The 22,937-nt window shown below is 38.9% G+C and overlaps 1 protein-coding gene across 1 annotated transcript in view; it reads right to left on the bottom strand.

Annotated features, from left to right (window-relative positions):
- CASR (calcium sensing receptor) overlaps positions 1–22,937 on the bottom strand; it is a 79,942-nt gene that overhangs the window by 52,218 nt on the left and 4,787 nt on the right. Inside the window, 4 exon segments of the mRNA XM_020985933.2 lie at positions 10,750–11,189; positions 11,192–11,636; positions 13,452–13,549; positions 13,552–13,757. Of these exon segments, the coding sequence (XP_020841592.1) occupies positions 10,750–11,189; positions 11,192–11,636; positions 13,452–13,549; positions 13,552–13,757 (1,189 nt within the window).

Genomic DNA, 22,937 nt, shown 5'->3' with positions numbered 1-22,937 from the left:
GATCCTCAGGGAATCATACAGAACAGGGTTTTGTTTATACATCTTTATAAATGATCCACACAGTGAAATCTTCAAGTCTATGAAGGGCCCTGAACTCCTTTAGATAGGGAAGAGCTAAACCAACAGAAACAGATGACCTTACAGGTTTGTATGTGTGGGTAGAGAAATGACAGACATGTTTAAAGACAAATAATAAATATAAAACTCAAATTATACATATGCAATAAAGAGTTATGGGTCATTAGTTATGAAGGAAGAAAAGAAACAAGCATTTATTAAGTACCTATTACGTGCAAGGGAAAGTGCTAAGTGCTTTACAAATATTATCAAATTTAATCCTTGCAACAACTCTGGGAGGTAGGTGCTATTATTATCCCCATTTTACATTTGAGGAAGCTGAGGCAGACAGTAATTAATGATTTACCCAGGGTCACACAGCTGGTAAGTGTGTGAGGTGACTTCAGGCCCAGTGCTCTAGGTTACCACCCACAAAAGAGACCTGGGAATCATGTGGACTATTTTCTGTGAAGATAGTATGGCACCAGGGAAAGAATCCTGAATTTGGAGTCAGGGGACCTGGATTTGCATCTGGGTTTTGCTACTCATCTCCTATGTGACCCTATCCCAGTCACTTCTCCCTGGGCCTCAGTTTCCTCATTTGTAAAATGAGGGAGGTAGTCTCTAATTCCCTTCTAACTCTACTGAGTCAGCCCAATGCACTGCTATGAACAAAAAGGCCAACTTGGTTAACCAGAAAGAAAACTTGGTTCCTTAGATGGTGACTACATATACACAAGGGGCTACATTACCAGTGAGTATTTCTGTAAGGATAGGATGTGGGAAATCTATGAGGACCTGAAAGATTCAAACAGACATCACTAAAAACATGTTTGGAAAAGATCAAGTTATTCCAAGCAGATTTCAAGGAGATTCCAATAAGCTCCTGAGAAAGCAGAAGACATTTCTGGCTTCCTACAAATACGAGGAAAGCAGAACTACACTAAATCCATAATTAACCAGAAACTTCATGCAGTCAACTTAAAAAAAAAGACCTAAAGCAAGATGGAAGGCCTAAGTTCTATACTTAAAAATTAATTTTCTGAACTCTTCAGAAAACAGAGGGGAAAAAAACTACTTCTGTGTAGTTGCAAGAAGGCCAAATTGGGATTCGCAGACCTGTTCGTCACTAATTCATCGTTAACTTCTCTGGGCCTCAATTTTTACATCTGTAAAATCAGAAGGTTGGACTAGATGAACTTAAAGATCCCTGCCTCCTCAGATATTCTATAATTCTGTGGTTTAGAACTCACCTGAAGAACTCTACTTATGTTAATTACTATCATCAAGGGTCATAAAGCTTTGAATTTCATACCTGGTCGCAGCCTAAACAATAAAAGAAAAAAAAAGAAAAAAAAAAGAAATGCTGGAACCACAAAACAATAACAGCAAAATCATAAAAAGTTTTATCATGAGATCATGGAAAACACATCTTTCCTTGACCTAGAGTTACTTATATAAATGCAAATTGACTGTTTGCAAAAGCCCGCTCAGAAATAAATACAATTTATTTGCTGATTTTGTTGTTTTCTGAGAAAACAAAATACAACCTTCCAGGTGAAAAAGAATGGGCAAATGTTAACTGAATTTATTACATAAATACTAAAAATGCCCCTCTTGGGGTTCTGAGTTGCGACATTTATGGAATGCTGTCTTCTCTTCATTTTTAAGTGAGAAAAAGTAAACCAACCCTAGTTTCTTGTTCTAGAAAAAGAAGTTTCCCTGGGGAAACATTCCCATTTTGATGGCATTTCAGAAATTGTGGCTAAAGACTGATTCTGCTTGCTAATTCATTTTTTTTCACAGCCCTATAGGTATAAATTAAATTCACAGTTAACCAGAAAATTCAGTTAACTAGCACATCCTATTCTCTGACCCTGCCAACTAATGAAGATATCATTGTACCTTCAATTCCTTTCTACAAGAACTAATAAAAAAAAAACTCATTCCTCCCATATTAGTCACTCTAATGAGGCAGTCAGCCAGAGATAATAGAAGAGAACCTTTTTGACTGATTGGAAAGGTCTCTCTCTGTTCCTTGGAGAAACTAAGGCAATGAGCACCAAAGGACACCACCGTATAAGAAGCATCTGGAAGAATCTTGTCTAACAGAACATTGGGGCACAGGAACTGAGGACAGAGGATGAGTCCAAAAAAACAACAAACCTTTCAGCTATGACTAATGACAAAAATACACCAGAGGACCTGAAGCAAACAACCTTCAGATGAAGAATTGGAAATTTCAAATGAAAAATTAGATATCTAGAGTGGAGAACACCCAGACTTGCTGGGGGCAGCATTTTCATAGGTATGAGAAAAAACCCAAAATCAAACCTTGATAATTTAGAGTAACTGGGGAGGGGTGGCCTCCTGAATTAGTGAAAAATATGAAATGGAATGCTTTTAAAATTATTTCCTAGGATAGCTACAATCTCTTCAACTAGCATACAAGAAATTGCTTTATGAAAGGTCATAGGCTGGTAAATGTTTAATAACTGACTCTCAGAAAAAATGATTTTCAATTTAATATTCATTAACCTTCTTTCCATCACTTTCTTAAGTCTAGACAATCAATAAAACAATAAATCAAGCCCTGATTTATAGCATTTGTTAATTTCTGGGGTGTAAATGTTTACCCTGAAAACTTGGAGCTCGTTCCAGCACACCCTGGCCATAGGGGCATGTACCCTAATAAGTAATAAGAATGATATACAATATCATTGAAATATTTAACTGTTTACATGCAAATGAATGTTAATTCTCCTAAGTAGTTTAAACATCCTCACTACAGCCCTATTTAGGCTATTAACTTATTTACCTATATAATCTTATGTAATTATATAATTAGTTAATCATAATTACATTTGTATATAATAGAGAGAGGAACTTCAGTTTGGATAAATTATCCTATCACTGCCAAATTATCACAATCTGAGTAATTGCTGTATTTCTTTCTTTCTTTTTTTTGGTGAGGCAATTGGGGTTAAGTGACAGCTAGTGAGTGTTGTATGTCTGAGGCCAGATCTGAGCCCAGGTCCTCCTGACTTCAGGGCCAGTACTCCAACCACTGTGCCATCTAGCTGCCCCCAACTACTGTATTTCTGGAGACTTTGTGTTCACTTCTCTGACTGCTGGCTCTCTTCCCCCTGACAGCCACTTAGTGTTCTACTGTCACCCAGCTTCTTTCTTCCCCACCCACTTACTGATAATTTCCCTCAACTCCTTCCTATTCATTGTTATTCAGTCGTGTCTGACTTTTGGTGACCCCATTTGGGGTTTTCTTGGCAAACATACTGGAGTGGTTTGCCATTTCCTTCTGCAGCTCATTTTACAGATGAGGAAGCTGAAGCAGAATTAAGTGACTTGCCCAGGGTCACACAGCTAGTAAGTGTCTGAGGCTGGATTTGAACTCGGGAAGATGAGTCTTTCTGACCCCAGGCCCAGTGCTCTATCCACTGTGCCACCTAGCTGCCCTTTGACTTGGGCAGTTATTAAATTGTAAAACAAACAAATTCCTCTCCTGCCCATGTACACTTGACCTGGTAACATACTTTGTACAGGAAATAAAGTTATGGTGCAGATAAAGCTGGTCATTAATTTCTTTAGTAAGAAACATGTCTTCCTAGTTGATCACTTAAAACACACACACACACACACACACACACACACACAGAGCCCAATTTTACACTGATGGCTAATTAGGATTCTGCAAACATTTAGATCCCAAGAAAAGTCAAATAACGGTTACTCTCTTAGAAAACTACATAACCTAGGACTCCTAGGAGTTCATTGAAATTTTGTGCAAAGAATATTTACCATAGTCACCAGCTACAAGCCATAATAAATAGGAAGAATTAGTGAAAATAGTTCTGTGTTGGGAGTAGAGGCAGCTCTGAGTACCAGTTCTTCTACTCACCTTGGGCAAGTCACTTCATACCTGTCAACTTTAGTTTGCAACTCTGTAGAATGAAGGGGTTGGATTAGATGACCTCAAAGGCCCATTCTAGTTGTTTGGTTCTCTGAGTCTATGTTTTACATTCTGCTTTAACAGGTGAATTAGGTGGAACTTGGGCTGGGCAAGAGTGATATTTTACAAATGAAGTAAGGTAGAGACCTGTAGACATGCTTCATACAGAGATAAATGTAGTTTCATAGTCATATAGGCCTATAACCTAGTAAGAAATACATCCTTGCAGATATAAAATGCCTCTTTCTTTTCCTCCCCTCTTTGAGACTTGCTAGATGGGCTTGCCCTCCCTATTTCTCTACATAAAGTTCGGCTGAGGCTGACATGTAGCTGTGTCACATGACTAGAGCAGGAATTCTTAACGTGAAGTCCATGAACTTGTTCGAAAAAATATTTTGATAACTATATTTCAATAGAATTCGTTTCCTTTTAATATTATGCATTTTAATTATGTCATTATTATGTAACTATGCATTATTTAATTTTATGCATTTAAAAACATCATTCTGAAAAGGGGTACAGAGGCTTCACCACATTGCCAAAGGGATCCATGGCACTCAAGTTTCTATAAATGATGAAGAATATGTCCTTGAAACACTTTTTAAAAAAAAAAACTTTTTTTTTTCTATTATGAACTGGCCTCAAAAGAAAACCTGAGTTCAGATCCCATCTCTGACACATACTTGCTATGTGACCCTGGGCAAATTACTTTACCTATCAGTAAATAGGGAGGCAACTCCCTATAGGTTGCAGAGAAGGTGTTGATTTGCATTAGTAAGAGGGAGTTTCCTTACTAGAAGTCCCTATGTCAATAAAACCATGTTCCAAGCCTGATTCCTATTATGAACATCATCAACATGAACATTTCCATATACAAAGAACGGAAAAGATAGTTGTATAAAAACCTGTGATCTGCTGCTACAAAGTGGTTTTTTTAAACATGTATTTCAAATTTAACATAGCCCTAAACATTACCCAAAAGGCTAATTTTCTTTTTGTGTACAGTGAAGGAGGTGTGCTAGAGGGATTATTTAGGAAGCTCTTCAACTCTTTGGATGACTGTGATACCTCTAAGGTAATTTTCTGACTTTAAATATTCAGGGTGAGCTCTCAGGAGCCTTTGCTTCCTCCTAGGTATTTTACCTGTAATTTGGGAAAGTAATTATGGAGGTGGAAATTAAAATTACTCCAGCACTAAAAATAGACTCCCTCCCTTCCCCCAGGCCATTGACCTACAGGAAGTAATTAGTTAAAGGACATATTAGTAAAAAGTAATTTAAATTAGTTCCCTCTTTTCCCTTTCTAGAAATAGAGAACATTCCACTCATTTGTGAGGGCCTGGCACACAGCCAACATTGAATAAATGCTTGTTGACTTGGCTTTTTAAAATTAGGGATTGGAACAAAATTCTACTCGATAAATACAACAAATAATTAAAATATTCTTCGTCTTGTTTTAGGCTATTGGAAGAGAGAAGGAGAGGAGCTGATCAGGACCCGGGGCAAACCATTTATTTTCCTTCACGTCCAAAGTCCTGTCTGGATGTTCAATTGTCCCAACACTCGAACTCAGGGGAGATTTTTCCTATCTGGGTTCAACCCCAAACAGAAACATATAGCACTGCCTGCCAGGTCAGATTTGAAGGACTCATAGGCTGAAAAAGGCAAATCTATGATCCAGTCAGCCCCTGTGGATGGCCTGACTCCCTTATGACTGAGATTGGCCACCATCCAGGCTTGATGTTAAGGGTTGTTGTTTGTCCTTCCTTCTGGAAGAGGACCATGACATCATGGAGGTGATGCCATGACATGCAAGTGAATTGGATCTGAGTGAGGGAGGGCTATGCAAAGTCCCCTGCCTCACTTTCTGTTACCTCAGTTCACCTTTTGAGGAGAGGTCCCAGTTATCTACTTCGACCTCAGATCAGCACTAGATTCACAGCCCTCCGTGGTTTCTCAAGTCCTGAAAAGGCTTGTTGACCTCACACCTGTTTGTTTCATTATCTACCTGAGGCTGATTCCCACCTATGTTCCCTCTAAACTGGCCTGCCCCTTCTTTCCCGACTTCTTTATTGAAGAGTCAGTCTAGGCCTCTGTTCTAGCCTGTACCTGGCCAGCCTTGGACACCTGGTGGGGTTCAGAATTCCTAGTACCATCACCCTGTGTGTAAGACCAAGCATTAGGCCAGTTCCCCACTCAGAGTAGTTAGAATCACACCTACCTACCAGGCTTAATCGCCAGCCTTTTCCCTACATTTCAAAGCTTAACAGCTGCTAGCCAGAGAAGTACATCAACATGTTCATACCCTTTGACCCTAAGATTCCCAAAGAGATAAGAGAGGAAGTCCCATATGTAACAAAATATTCATAGTAGCACTCTTTGTGGCAGCAAAAAATTGGAAATAAAGTAGGTATATGCTAATTAGGAAGTGGCTGGACAAATTTTGGCATATCAAGGGAATGAAATATTGTTGTGCCATAAAAATGATAAATAATATAAGAAATTTGAAGAAATAGGAAGAACTACCTGAACTGATAACAGAGTAATATAAGCAGAATCAGGAAAACAAGATTCACAACCAAAATTATGTAAATAAAAAGAACATTAAGTGCTATGTGATTTTAACTGACTAATCTTAAATTTGCAGAAGAGATGAGAAAATAGGCCACTCCCCTCTCTTGGTAGAGGTGAGGCACTGGGTAAAGCTTTTCACACAGACTGTCAGATGACAGATGCCTTGGTTATTTTGTTTTGTTTTAGTTACAAGGGAAGGTTCACTTGGTGGATGTTTGGAGGAGGCAGAGTGAGGAGGTTAATTTAGAAATAAACTAAATGAAAAAATAAAAGGCATCGATACAACTTTGATTTTAAAAAAAGTCCAACAGAGACAATATAACTAGACTTATGTCTATATGCAGAAACAAAGACATACAGACAAAGGAAAAAAGAGATGCACGGATACACATAGACACAGAGCCACGAAGTAACATTTCTATCTTCTGGGCTTTTGTGGTATTGCTCCCAAAGATTTCAAACTAGGTTTTGTTCATAACAATAATCATAAATCAGAAGCATCTCTTGGTACTTGCTCCAATCAATCAAAAACTCATTAAGTACCTTCTAAGTGCCAGGCAGTTTCTGAAAATACAAACACAAAATGAAATAAGGAGCTTATGTCCTATCAATATGTCAACGATCCCTGACCTCTGACCACAAGGGTTTTCGGACCTTTGGCATTGCCAGGCCATCGGGGTAGGGTAGTGAGTCGGAAAGTGTGGTCAAGGGTTATGCTTCTGCTGATATGGGGCAGGTTTTTCATCAGAGTCCCCTTCCCTTAGCGTACATAGACACAGGGGACACACCGTAATGCCTCACTGACTAGGCATCACAGACCTCCCCTAGCTAGAATTCCCTGGGAGGCAAGCTGGTGAACATCTAGCGACACACAAAAAACACAGCTGGGGCCTCTTGCCACTACTTGATGCCTACTCTCATTTAATCTGTCTGGGCCTCAGTTTCCTCATCTGTAAAGTGGGGAAGATGGTCTCTAAGGCCCTTTCCGGCTCTAAATCTATGACCCTATGAACTCTCCTGCATAATGAGCCCTTTCTGCAAGTCAAAGGATTGCATTGGCCAGCTTTGTCTAAAGATGCACCAATCCCTGGCTCCAGCAGTCCTGGCAGTACCACAGAAACAGGCCCAGCTGCTCTCACTAGTGGTGGCAGAAGAAAGGCATAGCCTCCTTTGCCTGTAAAACACAGTACTCCCTGCATTTTCTCTGCCTCCACTGGGTTTCTTTCTTCCGTTAGGTTAACAAGATGAAACAAAACTGAGGACTGAATGAGGTTTACAGGCTGAGGTCCCTCATACCTGTCCAAGAACTCCTGTTCACATAAACTGTTTTCCTTTGGTACTTAGCACAGTGCCAGACACACAGTGAGCACTTAATAAATGCTTATTGACTTGAGGAAAAGAACAATGTTACTATTAGAGAGCCTGCATCTTTTTTCCCAAAAGAGGGAAAGAAAGCCCTCAGATGGATAAAATCATAGGATTACAGGCCCATGAACCTAAAGGACCTCAGAGGCCACCCTGTCCAGCTTCTTTATTTTGTTTAGTTGTTTTTCAGTTGTGTCTGCCTCTTTGTGGCCCCATTTGGCATTTTCTTGGCAAAGAGACTGGAGTGGTTTGCCATTTCCTTCTCCAGCTCATTTTACAGATGAGGAAACTGAGGCAAACAAGATTAAGTGACTAGCCCAGGGTTGCCCTGCATTTGAAGCTGGATTTGGACTCAGGAAGATGAGTCTTCCTGATTTCAGGCCTGATACTCTACCCACTGTGACACCTAGCTGCCCCTTTATTTTACAGATGAGCAAAGGGAGGCATTGGGAAATAAAGTAACTTATCCAAAGTCACACAGACAGTAAAGGTTTGAGGTGGAATTTGAACCCATCAGGACCGGTACTCTTTCCAGTGTATCATTCTGCATAGAAAGTAAAAAGTAAAGTTATGAATAATTCCCACCCTGACTCTCCTACCTATTTCTTCAACTCCAATCCTGTGCCTACAATGTATAGAAAGGAAAGGACAGTGTCAATTCTTTGACCCAGTATCAATTATCTCTTCCTTTTCTGCTGATCCTAAGTGCACCTCCATTCCCTCACATGCCCAATGCTAAAAGCATCTCCCCAGAAATTCTCTCTCACTTAGCTCTGGGTCTTGTTGCCTGTTCTGGCTGGTTACTGCACGTTTTCATTAGGCTAGCAGAGGGAGCAGAGTATGCAAAATCCTGCTGGGGAAAAGAGGAAGGGTTTTCTTGAATGAAATAATCCCCTGCGCTAGCTACCAGGTGGAACTATCATCCCGGGACAGCTTGGTTGCTAAATATAACATAAGAGGCAAAAAGGAAGAGAAAGATCTACATAGAGAGAAACCCACGGGAGACAATATACAAGTGGCCAATTTTATGTGTGAATGTTTCTTTAAGTTAGACCTTCAAAATGTAGAGCGATGCCTGGACTGTATTACTAGTAAGGCAGCAAAGTAAACTAATGTATGTTAGAGAAAAAAATGTGAGCAACAGAAGTTAAAGCAAAAAGGTTAATCATCTTTTAACCAGAACATTCCAGCTAATTGAAATTCTACTGTTGTATAAGTTAAATACATGAGTACTGAAAGGGATGCCAAGCGGGGGGGGGGGGTGATTAGAGAGGATATGGGTAATCAGGAAAGAGGGCATTTGAAGCAGATTATGGATAAAGACTGGGGAAGAGGAAGCACATTTCAGTTGTGGGCAAAGGAAGACCAAATTTCATTGTCTGGCCAGCAGAGAGGGGCCACTCAACAACCTTTTCCTAGACACTAGCTCTCTTCAATTGATCGTTAATGCAACTTCCAGAGTTGTTTTCTCTGCCCACTGCTTTACCCACCTTTCTCCGCCACTACATTGAGGACTTCTTCCCACTGCACTCTGGATCAGGTCCATTCTCTGTTCCAAATAACTCACTCTCCTTATCTCCTTTTATTCCAACCTACACACTTTTTAGACAGACTTGCTTAATGTCACTCTTATCAGAGAATAACAGAACTAACATTCTTATTGTTGTTGTTTAATTGTTTCAGTCATGTCCGACTTTCTATCACTCCATTTGGAATTTTCTTGGCAAAGATAGTAAAGGATTTGTTATTTCCTTCTCCAGCTCATTTTACAGATGAGGAAATTGAGGTAAACAGGGTTAAATGACTTGCCCAGTCACACAACTAGTAAGTTTCTGAGGCTGGATTTGAACTCAGGTCATCTTTACTCCAGGCCTGGCACTCTGTATACTGTGCCCCCTATCTGCCCTCTAAGATTATTAGAGATCACTTAACCCAGGGTACATGAATTTGTTTTTTTTTTTTATAAATATTTTGATAATTGTATTTCAATATTATTGGTTTCTTTGGTAATCATTTTATAAATATGAGGTCTTATACTATAACCTATAGTATGTGGCACAATGCTAGGAATATAGCAAATGTTCATTCATTCATTCTTTCATTCATTTGTTCATTCCTCAAATATTTTCAAAGAGCGTATTATAATCGAGGTACTGGAATAAATACTTGTTGATTGAAAGTCAATCAAATATCCTAATACAATCCTAATAAAGTCAACCTAATAACCTAATATCTTTAATTCTATTTAAGGCAAGGGTAATTAACCTGGGATCTATGAACTTGTTTTTAAAGATGTTTTGATTACTGTATTTCGATAGAATTGATTTCCTTGTAATTCTATGTATTTCACACATTTAAAAACATTGTGCTGAAAAGGGGGTCCATATGCTTTACCAAATTACCAAAGGAGTCCATGACCCAATTAAGAACCCTTGGTTTAAAGTATTATAAAAAACATCCTTGTGGGCACTGACACAGTCCTAGGACACTAAAAAACTTTTTGGAAGCTAGACGCTGGCCATGTCTATACATTAAAAACTTCCACAATGAAATATAGTGGTTTTAGCTAATATACTAACACTATGTAGTAGCCGATTGTTTTATAGAAACTGGTTGTTAAGATGTCTTTACACCTTAAGGAAGAAACAATTTGACTGAAAACATGAGGTTTGGTCAGTGGTCCCATATGGGAATTGCCTTTGTGAAATGTTCACATGATCTTACTTCTCTGGGCTAGACAAATTTGGACTTAGACACACAGAACTGTATTTTATGCTGACTTCTTACCTGCCAAGCCTCAACCTTTTTTATATCTGCACAGGAGCCATTGGTGAAGAGTCCTTTCCCAGGTGAGCAGGTGTATATGTCCTGTAGGGCGTGGGCGATGGAGTAGACAGCCAGGTATACATTATAAGATATCCTCAAATGGGTGTAGTCCATGTATGGTGTCTCAACACTGGTGATGTTCTCATCCCCAGTACACAGAGGACGGAAGGTGGTGGTCGTGTTGTTAGGCCGGCTCCTGCCCCCTTCCTCCCGATTCTTCAGAAAGGAGTCTAAAGATAGAGACCCTTTAGAACCTTCCTGGAGATGACAGTTAAATGTTTCTTCCCAAAACTCCTTGGCAAAACCATTGTGAACTGACTTCTTGGGATGTACCTTCTGAAGGAACTCCCTGAACCCTGGAATCTGCCCTCCCTTAAGTGCAAACCCAATCGTGCCTCCATAACATGGAAAAACTCAGGCATGGCTATGAGTGAGGAGCTGGCCCAAGCCTCACTGGCCAACCATATCCTGCCTGTGATATTACGACGGACAATCTCCTTGATGAGAGGTTCCAGATCAGGGCCGCTAGAAAAGACAACAATCACTTTGGCTGTGGAATTCTGGATGACCTCCACCACGTGCTGTATCTCATCCTCATCAGAGTACTGGGAGATAAGCTCACTGAAGTTAATGCAGATGTCCCTCTCTTCTGCCTCCTCTCGGAACTTCTCAATCCCTGGCCGGCCATAGTCATCATCTGCAGCGATGGTGCCCACCCAGTTCCAGCGGAAATACTCGATGATGTCTGCCATCGCAGTGGCCTGGTGCTCATCATTGGGGATGGTCCGGAGGAAAGACTTGTACTGGTTTTTGTTGCTCAGGAGCCTGCTGGACGATGCATAGCTGACCTGGGGCAAACAAACAAACAACAATTAAAAAAGGATACTAGATAAATGAATCAAAAATTCACTGAGTTATCAACCAATCTAGTTTACAGGGTGATGATCTTGATTTGAAGTTAAATTTGTGGATAGGATGAAAAGGAAGATAACCTATTTTAGCACAATGTGAACACTCAGGGCTATTTTCTGTAGGCAGTTAAACTCCTAACATAAAAGTAGAAAATTTGGACTCATTAAAGTTTACAAAGGGTTCCCCACAGCTGCTGTCCCTGGGCAGGTGAGAAAATGGATAAGAAAAATCAAGTGTGATATTATGCTGCCTCATAAGATCAGAGAGTTTGAGCTAGGAGGGATCTTAGAGGCCACTGAGTCAAGCTTCCTCATTTTACAGATGAGAAAACCGAGGCAAAAGGGAGTTGATGACTTGTCCAGGGCCACATAGCTACTAAGTATATGAAGGGGGATTTGAACTCAGATCTTCTTGACTCTGAATCTAGTGCTTTATCTACCATGCCATACTGCCTCATAAGTTTCCAAAGCTGGGAATCCTCCCCTTTATGCTTTTATGTCACCAAGTAAGGAAGACCTGAGTTCAAGTCCTATCACTGACACTTACTGACAATATGATTCTATGCAAGTCATTTAACTTCTCAATGCACAAATATTTCTCTAACTACTAGAATTTTGGTCATTATAGAGGTAAGTTTTTGTATGTAGTATCTTTCCTTATCAATGATGGGAAAAGAAGGAAGAGCAAAAGAAATTACGTGATCTTTTGTCTCTTCAGGACCCTTCCTCAACCACTTTTCTTGTTGGGGGGAGGAATTGGCCATTATTTCAGCATTCCTCACCTCCCCACACACTTCCTCGGTGGAATCTGATGCCTAGTCTGCCTGGTCTGATATTTGATTCTTCATAAACACTTGCGGATGGCTGCACCTATTAGCCAGGGGCTCATAGAACTTCTGGGATGTTGGCACCGTCTACTAGCCAATGAAGGTGCATCCCTGGATTATGAAGGGTCCTCACAGGAAGCCAAAAGCACTCTGCCATTCTCTGCTGCCCTGTCCAATGTTTAGCTTGACCATTTAAATGTAATGCTCATTTTAATCATTTGCATGAACCGATAACCATTCATGACTAGACATCATGAAGCAGCACGGGGATGATAATTATCATTAAATATGTGTTAGATTAACTATGTTGTAAATTTCATGTGATTGCAATGCCAAATTGTTCTCTGGGTAGACTCTGTTTTCATTGTTGCCTAAAAGGCATGTTCACTTGAGATCATTTGAACTGATCTAGATTTGTGGACATATATAACTGTGCCATTCTGTACTTGCAAACATATTGGAGGATATAAATAAGAGTCTTATGGGATGGGCATGCGTGACTGCACTATATTCGTTGCTATTAGGACTATTCACATCAAGGAAATTTCAGAACCATTGGACCCTTGAGGTTGGTGCATAATGAAGGGTGAAGCCATACCCAAGTAGGATCATCATAGAATCATAAATTTACAGCTGGAAAGAACCTTATAGGTCTTCTAATCTAATCCCTCATTTTACTAAGGAAGAAACTGATGCCCAAATAGAGTAAATGACTTGCCCCAAATCACACAGGTATTTAATGACAATAACGTGTTTAATTTGGAAGATAACTTTGTAGTTTGGCGTAATTACCATCATATAGGGCTCTAACCAAGTCCTCAAATGGCTCAAAATCAGACATGCAGATGGAATGTTCCTAGCAAGTATGTCTTCACTGACTTTGCATGAACCTCTCCCAACAGAGCTACCCAAGAAGGCCCAGTACCTGAGGTATATAGAACAGTCCCAGCAGGTTTGCCACAGCCGTGGATATGCCAGAGCCAGTCGCACCAACCACAGCGATGGTGGAGGGGATGTGCTCGAGCAGTTGCAGAATTCATCCAAGTTCAAGGAATCAATCTTGTTCTGGGCCACAAAACTCAGTGTGGCCTCTAGGGCTTTGGAAACTGTGTTGCAGGTATCAAATATCCTGTATCCCAGAGTCATGTTGGGAAGAAGAGCAGGACTACTGTTTATCTCCTCAATGGCAAAAATCATTGCTTGTAACCATCGAAACCCTCGAAAATTATACCTGAGGGAAAGAAAAAGACAAAGTCAGTGTGGCCATTTTCCTATCATCCGCTTTATATCGGTAAAAGGCTAGTGGTTAAACTCAAAGTAAGGAGTTTATAATTATAATAGTTAAAAGTACATAGCACTTTAAGGTTTGCAAAGAACTTTACATATGTCACCCCATTAGCTACTCACAGCAGTCCTGTGAGGTAGGTACTCTTATTATCCCATTTTAAGGATGAAGAAACTGAATCTGAGACAGATTAAATAACTTGCCCTGAGTCACATATCCTGTGGTTGTATGATACATGATCCACATGAGAAAGCACATGGTTTAAGATGAGAATAATATAGTTTCCATCTAATGTCATGGCAAAGAAACCAGAATTCTTTATGAAAAGAGTAACCATAATAATCTTAACCATGATTAGCAGACTCTATTAAAAATATTAATTATGTATTATCATTATTTAATACTATTTAATATTAATTATAATATTAAAAGATAACATATAGGGAGCAAGGCATAAAGCAGTAAACACAAGTTCAATTTGGTAACTTTTCCCTAGATTATTAGATCTGTAAGAGTGTCCTGAAAGACTATCTAATCCAATTTTCTTATTTTACAGATAAGGGAGATAATTCCCAGAGGGTTGCTGTGATTTGCCCAAAGTCATATGGCTCCAATCTTGTCTTTTGCCAGTGAGACAAGGTTCTGGTCATTCCCTGCTCTCAGTTCCTGCTTTCTCATATGTGGCGGAAGTTGAAAAAGATGATCATCTCAAGTGACTCTCTATGTGAACCCCATGACTACCTTTTCCTAACAGAAGAAAGTTTCTTGAAACCTGACTATATCATTTTTGGAGAGGACTCATCCAAGCTCCCCACTTCTCTTTTGATTAAGTTAACTGGAAACTTCTGTGAACTGAATTTTTTTTTTTAATTTTTAGGCAAATGGGGTTAAGTGACTGCCTAGGGTCACACAGCTACTAAGTGTCAAGTGTTTGGTCCGAGGCCGGATTTGAACTCAGGTCCTCCTGACTTCAGGGCTGGTGCTCTATCCACTGCACCATTTAGCTGCCCCTTTTTTCTTTTCTTTTTTTAAAAATTAATTGTGAAATGAATTTTGAAAAGAATTGTTAACAAAGAAGAGACTTGCTTTTGATGCCCAGTCTAGAGTTATAAAAATCTTAGCTTATTCCAGAAACTGTATTTTCGAAGAAAACCATAAAAAACTCTCATTTGAACAGAAAAATTAACAACATTTTTGATAGATAAAATAGTTTTGTCACAAGGTTAACAAAATTCTCTTCCAAATGGGAGTTGAATGAAATATATATATATATATATATATATATATATAATATTGATAAATGTGTCTATATAATACATTTAATATCATAAATACATGTATCCAGATAACATGATATATTTACTTTTTTATTTATTAATTTATTTTGATTTATCAACAATCACTTCCATATGCTTTCGAGTTTAAAATTTTCTCTCCCTTCCTCCCTACCACCCTCCCCAAGATGGCACACAATCTGATATAGGCTATATATTTACATTCCTATTAAACATATTTTCACATTAATGAAGTTGTAAGTAAAAATTAAAACCAATAGGAGGAACCATCAGAAAGAGGAAACAAAACTCAACAGAAGAGAAAACAAAAAGATAGCAATTCAACTTCCATAGTTCTTTCTTTGGATGTGGATAGCATTTTCCATCACAAGGCCTCTGGAGATGTCTTACGTTCTTGTATTGTTGAGAAGGGTTAAGTTTATCAATATTAATCATCGCACAACGTGGCTGTTTTTGTGTACAACATTCTCTTGGTTCTGCTCACTTCACTCAGCATCAGACCATACAGGTCTTTCCAGGTTTTTCTAAAGTCAGCCTGTTCATCATTTCTTATAGCACAATAGTATTCCATTACATTCATACACCACAACTTGCTCAGCCATTCCCCAATTGATGGCATGATATATTTACACATAAAGAGTATGAATATAATTTGAATGTGTAATCTGCATATGTATGTATGGAGGATACACACACGTATATTTTATATACTTGTATATTTAGTGGACTTATATGTATTTGTATGTTTCTACACACTAATGTATGTATATATAATATATAATTAAATATTCCCTACTCTTAATTGAAAAAATGTGAGACATGATCTTGCAAAAGATATTCCTTTGGAAAAATCTTATTTAGAAGTAGAATCTCCTTTCTTGAGATTAAGACTATCCCCTATATCAAATGATGTTTGGTTTCTGTACTTACAGCCTAGGTATGTCAGCGTCTGAGTTCTCTCCCCATAATTTTCTTCTTGGTTTTCCAGACACCACAGTAGGTGCTCAATATATGTTGCTGTTGTTAGTGATAGAAAATGATGAACAGTAGCTGCCCAAAGAAATCCCCTGATCCTGGCTGCCTTTCACATGAGGTGTGTGTGTGTGTGTGTGTGTGTGTGTGTGTGTGTGTGTGTGTGTGAGAGAGAGAGAGAGAGATCGTAAAATAGAATACAAAAAGAGGGATTAAGTCTGGAATTCAGATCAAGCTAATGACTTTGGTGCATTAAAAAATATTCTACAGGAAAAGAATCACATTTGGGAGATCAACAGCTCTAGGAGGAGGCATGTGAGTTAAACATGACCCAACATGACCGTGTGACGTTGGGCACAGAGACTAGTGATTAATTCTAACGAGATTCTGCCTCTGGGTTTTTTGGACATTGTTAACAGCTATATCATTTCTGTGAATTGTGTCATGGGACTCCGTTTGAATACATAAATCATAGGTGTCATAAAGATACCTACCGGCAGATAATCTTCCCTTGTGATAGGACACAGAGCTCAGTTATAGGAGAGTACTAGTAGCCTAGAATACCTCGGTTTATTTACAAGACACTTTATAGCTCAGATACCCTCTTAGAATTATTCTGTATCCTGGCTGTGGTGTGACACAGTGCCCGATCACGGATCACACAAGAGAACTATGAAAATTACAGTTCAACATGTAAGTTCTCAACAGCCTTCCCTGGAAGTACAGTGACCACATATCCCACCAACAGTAGTGGAAGGGAATGGGAGAGAAATCCCAGACTACCCCAGCTGAGCAGTCACAACTTCAGAGCCTAACCTGACTGTTCACTTCCCCATTCTCTTGTGCAATAAAGTATGAATCTTACAAAAGTCAAGGTGGTTTAACAATGGTACTCCTGCATTAAAAGCACAGTGAAGTAAAGTGGAATATTCACTTTTTTTTCCTATTCTAGTTGGGGCAATTAGGTGGTATAGTTAATAGAGCACTGAGACTGGAGTCAGGAAGACCTGAGTTCAAATGTGGCCTCACACACTTACTAGCTGTGTGGCCTTGTGCAAGTCACTTAACCTGGTTGCCTCAGTTTCCTCATCTGTAAAACGAGCTGGAGAAGGAAATGGCAAACCACTCCAGTATCTTTGCCAAGAAAATCTCAAATGGGGTCATGAAGAGTTGGACACAACTGAAACAATTGAACGACTATTCTAGTTACTGGTGGGGTGCCTGAAGCTCAAGTCCAGTATGTGACCCCAGAATTTTTCAACCTTCAAACATGTTGCTAAGAACAGGATGCTACTTACTTCTTCACATCTGAGAGGACAGAGGGTTAGGAGACAATCTGGCTGACTAACAGAAGCATCTTAAATGCTCGAATGTCCAGCTATGGGTCATTGTATAGCAAGAGGATCTGTAATCACAGTAGACTAGGGGTTGGGTAGGTAATGTATTCTTTTTTATATTACAATAACATCTGAGAAAATTGATTGTCAATTCATGACCTAGAGCCCAACAAATAGAATGAATGGGACATCCATCTAGTGACAACAGATGATGAAATGAACTACTCAATTCTTATGTATGCTTCTGTCTTCTCTGCCAAGGAGAAGGAATTCTATTCTGATTTACCCTCCTTTTTTGTTGTTTAGTTGTTTCAGTCGTGTCTGACTCTTCGTGACGCCATTTGAAGTTTTCTTGACAGAGATCCTGGAGTGGTGTGCCATGTCCTTCTCCAGCTCATTTTACAGATGAGGAAACTGAGGCAAACAGGGTTAAGAGACTTGCCCAGGGTCACACAACTAGGAAGCCTCAGAGGCCAGATTTGAACTCAGGAAGATGTCTTCCTGACTTCAGGTCTGGCATGCTATCCACTGAGCCACCTAACTGATCACTTACCCTCCTACCACGCTTATTTAGTACCTCTGTTTTTCCCCAACATGACTCAGAGAGGCAGCACTGGGGTGGATTGAGCATTAGACCTTGAGTCAGAAAAACTTGGGTTCAATTCCCTCTTGTGACATTGGCTAGTTGTGAGATTCTGGTCAAGTAACTTAACTTCTTGGTTTCCTTATCTATAAAATGAGGGTAAGGACTCTCTGACCTCTAAACTCCCCTCTAGTTCTAAATCTATATGTTAGGACACTAAAATATCCCTTTTGATCCTTGGTATTCATCTCTACCTTTGAGTCATTCTGAGCACTAATACTCTTATCCATCCTCCATTACTTACCCTTGTCTCTATCTGTTACACATATGCAGTTTACGTTGATTAAGTTCTTGTACATCCATGTTGTTCTCTTTTAAAACCTTCCTCTTTTACGCCTCAATGAAATTGCTTCTAGTCTCACTCTTGAGAGGTATCCATGCTTCTTGGGTTGTCTTCTCATGGAGAATATTCTGTTGTTGTTATTAAGTTGTTTCAGTCACATCCAACTCTTCAAGACCCCATTTGGGTTTTCTTGGCAAAGATACTGGAGTGGTTGGCCATTTCCTTCTCTAGTTCATTTTACAGATGAGGAAACTGAAGCAAACAGGGTTAAATGACTTGCCCAGGGTCACACAGCTGGTAAGTGTCTGAGGCTGGATTTGAACTTATGAACATGGGTCTTCCTGATTCCAAGCCCACTGCTCTCTCCGATGTACCACTTAGCTACCCTGTTGGCATACTGTAGGCCCTATATAAAATCCTAGCTATTATTATTATTATTATTACTAACTACTTCATATATATGTGTATCTGTTCACTTTATATCTGTGCTATAAATATTTATTTATGCATTTGTTGTCTTTCCCATTAGAAGTTCCTTTTCATTAGGGATTGTTTCATTCTCTATACTTGTGTCCTCAGTATTTAGAATAGTGCCTTGTACATAGTAGACACTTAACAAATATTTGTTAATTGATTGATTAGGTAAGAGTTAGATTAGATGACCTCTGAGGTCTCTTTTAACTGTGGCTAGCAGATCTTAATCTTTAACATTGTGACTCAAAGTCAACTATTTCTCTCCTTTCCTCAGAAAGACGTGGAGGACACTTCAAGGATAATAGATAGATAAACATATTCTCTCTTTAGGTTTTCTTGCAAATATATGTATGTAGGCTTCTCAGTTCTGGTGTGGAACTTAAATACATCTGCTCAACTAGGACATGGGCTTGAGGGGGCCAATCCATAGGGCAGTCCTAAAAGTAGTAAGACAGGATCATCTCAGAATTCTCTTCCTCTCAGTCTCTTCTAGAACTACATAAATACTTTGTAGGTTACTGCACTGGAACTTTGCATTTTTCCTCAATAAAAACTCTCAGTGTGTGAATAACACATATGAAATCCCAAGTTTTAGTTGGGCTGGAGACATATTCCTTATGGTATCTCCCAGACCACAGAGAAATAGGTAGATTCTCTGACAGAGTGAATAGAAGGAAATTTTGCCTTAGTTCAGAGAATCGTGGGGTCACAACAGAGGAACCAGGGAATTTTGAGGATTCCAGGGAAATACAGAGTCTGAATCGCTACCAACTGGAGGTATTTTTTTGTGTGTGTTTATAGTGGGTAGGAAGAAGAAGGGGAAACAAATTTAGAAGTTAGGAGGTCCCTCTGATCCCTTTTATCTCAACGGGGATGTCTTTGGACTTCAAGCAAATACTTTGAACCAAATCGACATGCACATAGTTAGTAAGGTCTGAGTATTGCTGATCGTTTGAGTAGATACTATTTTGACTCTAACTTGCTCATCCAGGAGCAGAGTACAAAGGTTGAGGTTTCTGGACATCAGTCTAAATTTCCCTTTTCCCCCAGTGAAAAGTGAAATGTTTCTCTGGGATTTTGGGTGGCAGAGGGGATGCAATTTTTCACTGTGCTCTTGTTATCTGCAATATTATTAAGGGCCTAGGCCCAGGAATACACACTATCTTCTGTTGTAGCAAAAGAATATAATGATTGCCAGTTTGAAAGTTAGTGGAGAGAATGAAGAGGAATAGGGACAAGGCATTCTCTTTTGGAAGACTTTGCATTGTGGGCTTCTGAAAAGCACCTGGGGATGCCTGTTCCTAGGCTCTACTGTGATTGTTTGGAGCCTTAGGGCTTCTAGATTCCTATGTCAGTTATCTAAATGGTTCTGAAGGATCCTGGGAAAGGAACAATTCTAGATAAGGAATAATTACAAGTCTTTTATGTACATGGCTGTACAAATAGATAATTAGGAGTTTACAGGCAACCACAAAACAGTTTGACACAGTGGATGGAGTATTGGCCTTAGTCAGGAAAAACTAGGTTCAAATTCTACTTCTGACACTTACTAGTAGGCAAGTCACAACTTCTCTGAGGCCCAGTCTTCTCATCCATAAAATGGCATAATAATAACTTATATGCCTGTTGAGAACTAATATGAAGGTATAAAGCACTTTATAAAATTTAAAACACAATAAAAATGTTTGATATTATAACCAATAAAATTATGCACACAAGGAAGCTATTTTGTAAGTTGTCATATTTGGTTTGAGTTAAAGTGTTCCTAAGGTAATCAATATATAGAGTACTGTGTGCTTTATAAATATAATCTTGTCTCCAGGAAGAAATTTGTGCATATAAAACTTAATAGGTGTAGGAGGCATGCAGAGGGGAATGATACCTAAGTGTAAAACATTCACTATATTTCACAGTAACAATAACAATGTGTGATGGTCAACTATGATTGACTTAGCTCTTCTCAGCAATACAATGATCCAAGACAATCCAAAGACCCATGATAGTAAATGCTATCCACACTCAGAGAAAGAACTGTGGAGTCTGAATGCAGATCAAAGTATACTATTTTTGCTTTTTTCTTTCTTGTAGTTTTCCCTCTGATTCTTCTTTTACGACATACCTAACGTGGAAATATGTTTCACATAATTGTGCATGTCTAATCTATATCAGATTGCTTGTTGTCTTGGAAATGGGGGAGGGAAAGGAGGGAGAGAGGAAAATTTGGAACTCAAAATCTTACAAAAAGGAATGTTGAAAACTATCTTTACATGTCATTGAAAAATAAAATATTATTAAGTACGAAAAAAAAGAAAGAATGTTCAACATCACATTTACCAGGGTGCTATAAAATGTAACTAGACTTGCCTGGATAAATTTTAAAAAAAACCCAAAAAACAAAAAAAAATTCCCTGTATTTACAAAACTAAGTTTGCTGGGGAATACGGAGGCAGGAGTTTTGCTAAGAATTCTGGGAGGGAAGTTGAGTATCCTTGGCAGAATGCAAGTACTGGTACTGGTGAAGATTAGTACTTAAAAGCACGTTGAACAATGAAGAATTTTTTTGAAGCAAAACCAAAAGAAAATAAAAATATTCTTGTAAACAGTACTTAGCTACCTCTGTACATAGTCTCTATTTAGATGAAATCCAAATTTCATGAAGCAATTTTGATGTTTCATCATGTTCCTTAAAATTGGATGGCAGTGTTTCTCTTTGGGGGAAATATCCTTGACCTTTAGACTCTGGGAGAAACCCAGAATGTTTGTGCTGAAAAGGATGTTGGAGAGATTTTCTAGTTCTTCAATATGGCTGACAAATGGTAATCCAGGATAAGGGATCCCTACCTTCTAAAGAGGTGGCTCATTCCCCTTCTGAATAGCTTTAATTATTAAGAAGATTTTCCTTTTATCAAGTTGAAATTTACATCACTGAAACTCGTTGCTTCTTGTCCTCAAGTCTAGAATATTTTCCATATGACAGCTTTTCAAATATTTGAAGTTGGCTATTATGTCCTCCCCAAATTATCTTTACCTATAGATGAACTATCTTGAGTTCCCTCAACCAATTGTGAGATGGCATGGTCCTTGGTTTTCATCTTCTTAATGTACTCTTGTTTATCAGTGTCTTTCTAAATGTAATATTCAGAAAAAGACATAATAATATCTAGCACTTATATAGTGTTTAAGGATTATACAATGCTTTGCAAATATTATCTCATTTTATCCTCACAACGACTCTGGGAGATAGTGCTATTATTATCCCCATTTTACAGATGAGGATACTGAGGCAAACAAAGATTAAGTGACTTGCTCAGGGTCACACAGCTAATAAGTATCTGAGGTTGGATTTGAATTAAGGTTCTCCTGACCTCAGGCCCAGTGCTCAACACAGTAGCCTCTAAATGTGATCTGACCAGAGCAAAGTGTCACAGATCTTTCTTCCCTCTGAATATTACCAGCAGGTAATCAGCATAAGATGCAATGAGCATTTGTGATTTTCATGTCACTTTGAACCTTCAGAATATTAAAACTCCCTCATTTTCTCACACATATTGTTGTTCAGACTTATGTCCCTCATCTGTATTTGTGAAGTTGATTTTCTGAACCCAAGCACAGAATTTTCCATTCATCTCTAATAAATTTCTACTTGTTCAGCTCAGTCCATCATTCTATCCCATTAAGATTTCTTTGCATATTGACTCTGTCATCTGACATATTTATTGTCTTTCCCAGTTTCTGTCATCTCCAAATTTGATAAGCATGACATCTATGGTTTGATCTAAGACATTGACCAAAATGTTCAACATGACAGCCTGATCTTTAAAGGCATGCTACTAGAGGCATTCCTCTGAAGCAATGGTTCTCAGACTTTTGATCCGAAGATCCTTTATGCTCTTAAAAAATGAGGATCCCAAAGAGCTTTTGTTTCTATTGATTATATCTGTTGATATTTACTATACTAGAAATTAAAATATCCTGATATTATTATGCAAGTAGTTTCGTCCTCAAAGACTGACCTCCTGAAAGGGTCACAGGACCCCAAGAGTCCCCATACCACACTTTGAAAATTATTGCTCCCACGTCTTGGGGAGGGTGGGGGAAGGAAGGGGGAGAAAAATTTTCAAC

Source organism: Phascolarctos cinereus, unplaced genomic scaffold (genome assembly GCF_003287225.1).
Source record: "Phascolarctos cinereus isolate Bilbo 61053 unplaced genomic scaffold, phaCin_HiC Scaffold_726;HRSCAF=1367, whole genome shotgun sequence".
Classification (NCBI taxonomy): Eukaryota; Metazoa; Chordata; class Mammalia; order Diprotodontia; family Phascolarctidae; genus Phascolarctos; species Phascolarctos cinereus.
This window is presented reverse-complemented; position numbering and strand designations above follow the sequence as displayed.